We start from the raw sequence: 3,346 nt of genomic DNA, 5'->3' as shown, positions 1-3,346 counted from the left end.
GCCGCCAAACGTTACCACTTTATCCCACGAAAACAACATGCTTTAAACCCAATACAATAGTTTCTTACCTTTAATGTAAATATTTTCTGACAAATTTAACCACATTTTTTCCCTTTCCTACTTTTTTTACTACTCCAAATACGGCGCCAAAAATATCATCCGGGATGACACAAAGATATGGGATGTCTAAGGTACGATAACTTAATATATGGTTAAGGAAATGTATTATTGAAAATATTAATATTTTTTAATATTTTCGGTAAAGTACTACTTAAAACATTATTTTTGTACCAAAAATGTTAATATTGGGCCTTATCTAAAATTTTATTTTTTTATCAGAAATTTTAATATGAGAAATATTCATTTTAGGTAGTGAAATATTTCGATAGAAAAAATAATGTCTTAGGTAGTGTTTTACCGGAAATGTTAAAAAAATATTAACATTTCCGATAACACCTTTCCTTAGCCATATATTAGGCCGTCGTACAACAGAACTACCCAAAATGAGATTAAAGATAATCTCTAAAACTTTAAATTCTTTTATATATACACTTTTACCCCTTTTTTTAAAATTATTAAATGAGAAAAAAATTAAAAGCTGAAATTAATATTGAAAATTGAAAAGATATTTACTAAAAAGAAAAAGTTAATCTCAATGTTTGATTTCTTTCCTCCAAAGATAGTGTAAAACTAAAATTTAGCTAGATGTAAATAAATTCTATATCTCTATATATATATTAATAATTTATTTTTATTTACAAAATTTTATAAATTTATCCTATAATATAAAATTCTATATGTTTTGCGTATTTCTCTGATCTTCCCTGATCCTTATATAAACCCCTTTCCCGTTCTCTTCTTTTCACCGATATCACTCAGCTAATCCTCTTTTCTCTTCTTTTTTATATTAATTAAGAATTAACTTTAAGATGAGTGGTTTTGCGAGTTGGCCTGAACCGGTGGTTCGAGTTCAGTCTTTGTCCGAGAGCGGCATGCGTGCTATTCCAGAGCGGTACGTGAAGGCACCAAGTGAGAGGCCATCCTTCACTAATGAGACTGAAAACCACCACAAACATGTGGATATTCCCGTTATTGATCTCACTAACCTCTTCGGAGAAGACCCCACTCTCCACGAAGAGACCGTCAGGCTCATCGCAGTCGCCTGCAAGGAGTGGGGGTTTTTCCAGGCGGTGAACCACGGTGTTAGCCACGAGCTGATGGAGCGCACGCTCGAGGCGTGGCGTCACTTCTTTAACATGCCGCTTGGATTCAAACAACAGTACGCCAACACGCCAACCACCTATGAAGGCTACGGCAGCCGGTTGGGAGTCCAGAAAGGAGCCATCCTTGATTGGAGCGATTACTTCTTTCTTCATTACTTGCCGGATTCTTTGAGGAATCAAAGCAAGTGGCCCTCACAGCCTTCGTGTTGCAGGTGAATTACCACCAATCCTTAACTATCCAATGATGTCTCTCAACACCGAATTTACTATATGCAATCAAACACATTAGGCGGAAAGGAAAATAATAACAAACGAATCCAGATTTGACCTAAACATATATAAGATTAGACCACATAGTTGCATGGCTGCTTCAGTATTATATTAATATGCTTTTAAGCTTAAAATTTGCTTAATTTATCGAGGTTAAGCACAAAGTTAGTGTTGGTCGTTTTCAAAATTCTCTTTGGAAGACAAAATTATCCTATCTTATTACAAAGTATTAGTGTTCGATATTAAATCTGAATTTATATTTACTAATGGATAAAGCTCTTTAGATCCGAGTCATCTAAGGAGAATTTTGTCAGTAACATATCCACATCTTATTAAAGGTGCACATTTGAATTTGATTTTTTTAAGTAACTATTTATTTTATTGATTGTGTCTATCCACACAAAAATTTTATGTTCTTAATATATATATATATATATATGTTCCCACCCTAAAAAATATTTTTGAATTATCCACCACATTTGACCACTATGATCACTCTTTAATATGGACGAACGCAAGATTTAATATTAGGGATGCGAACTTCTAAAATTAAAAAAATAAATTATAAAATTTGAGGGGACGAAAACATATTTACAATAGAAAATAGATAGAAAAATCTAAAATATATGATAATTTTAAATTTTCAAAGGACGACCGACCTCACTCACCCTTTCGGTCCATCCCTTCTCTTAAAGTTCTATATATAAAGCCTCAAATATATATAAAAACGACTTTTTATTATTGTTGTTGTTTTAAGTTGTCTCATAATTGGTAAATCATTATGCTATGCAGGGAACTGCTTTCAGAATACGGTGCAGAAGTTGTAAAACTGGGTGGAAGGCTGCTCAAGGCGATGTCCGCAAATCTAGGACTAAAAGAAGACTACCTACAAAACGCATTTGGTGGAGAGGACATCGGCGCATGCTTAAGGGTCAATTTCTATCCCAAGTGCCCTCAGCCTGACCTTACACTAGGCCTTTCTTCCCACTCAGACCCCGGTGGAATGACCTTCCTCCTCCCCGACCACGACGTCGCTGGTCTCCAAGTTCGTAAGAACGGCAAGTGGATCACCGTGAAGCTGGTTCCCAGTGCGTTGATCGTCAACGTTGGAGATCAAATTGAGGTACTGAGCAATGCGACTTATAAAAGTGTCGAGCATCGTGTGATCGTGAATTCAGTGAAGGATCGTGTTTCACTTGCGTTCTTTTACAACCCCAAGAGTGATTTACTTATTGAACCGGCAAAAGAGCTCGTGAGTGAGGAGCGGCCAGCACTATATAGCCCCATGACGTTTGATGAGTATAGGCTTTATATTAGGACCAAGGGTCCCTGTGGAAAGGCACAAGTTGAATCTTTGGGATCTATTTGACATATATAATAGGGTAAACTGCGTATTTGGTCACCAACTATTCTTGCGGTTCCATTTTGGTCAACCAACTATATATATATAAATATGTGTGGTAGTCGCCTCTCTTTACGTATTACGTTATTGTATGCATGGATTTTAGGAACTGATTTGTGTCTTTTTTACGATAGTCGTCAGTCTTCAATGCTCTTCTTGTTGCCGGAGACCGGTGTAGGTAACATCTTTTTTACTATTGCTGGTGCCATAGCTTTTGAGGTCCGTCAAAAGCTGTTTTTTTTACAGCAAAAACAATGTTATGTAAAATATTAGTGGATGAAATAATTTTATTATTTTCGTATATTTAAACTTTATTATTTTAAATATATTTTTGGTTGTTGCAAAGGTAAATAACGAATAATTAAGGCATGTTTGGTTCAGATGATGTATGAATATTCTTATTGTGAATATGATTATGAAATATAAGATTACATAATAATGTTATGAGAAG

The 3,346-nt window shown here is 35.0% G+C and overlaps 1 protein-coding gene across 1 annotated transcript; it reads left to right on the top strand.

Moving 5' to 3' along the window:
* Window positions 1-880: 880 nt before the first annotated feature.
* LOC120211055 (probable 2-oxoglutarate-dependent dioxygenase At5g05600) lies at window positions 881-2,895 on the top strand. Its single transcript, XM_039209678.1, has 2 exons — window positions 881-1,435; window positions 2,286-2,895. The coding sequence occupies exons 1-2, from the start codon at window positions 930-932 to the stop codon at window positions 2,860-2,862; spliced, it is 1,083 nt and encodes a 360-aa protein (XP_039065609.1). The 5' UTR covers window positions 881-929; the 3' UTR covers window positions 2,863-2,895.
* Window positions 2,896-3,346: the final 451 nt, after the last annotated feature.

The sequence above is a fragment of the Hibiscus syriacus genome, unplaced genomic scaffold (assembly GCF_006381635.1).
Source record: "Hibiscus syriacus cultivar Baekdansim isolate YM2019G1 unplaced genomic scaffold, ASM638163v2 tig00109957_pilon, whole genome shotgun sequence".
NCBI lineage: Eukaryota > Viridiplantae > Streptophyta > Magnoliopsida > Malvales > Malvaceae > Hibiscus > Hibiscus syriacus.
The sequence above is the reverse complement of the archived record's forward strand: the minus strand, read 5'-3'. Positions and strand labels throughout refer to the sequence as shown.

Bases quoted from the DNA above. Each gene is read 5' to 3' on its own strand.
- LOC120211055 (XM_039209678.1), top strand. From the start codon at position 930: ATGAGTGGTTTTGCGAGTTGGCCTGAACCGGTGGTTCGAGTTCAGTCT. The intron at 1,436-2,285 runs GTGAATTACCAC...TATGCTATGCAG, and splicing joins TCACAGCCTTCGTGTTGCAG to GGAACTGCTTTCAGAATACG.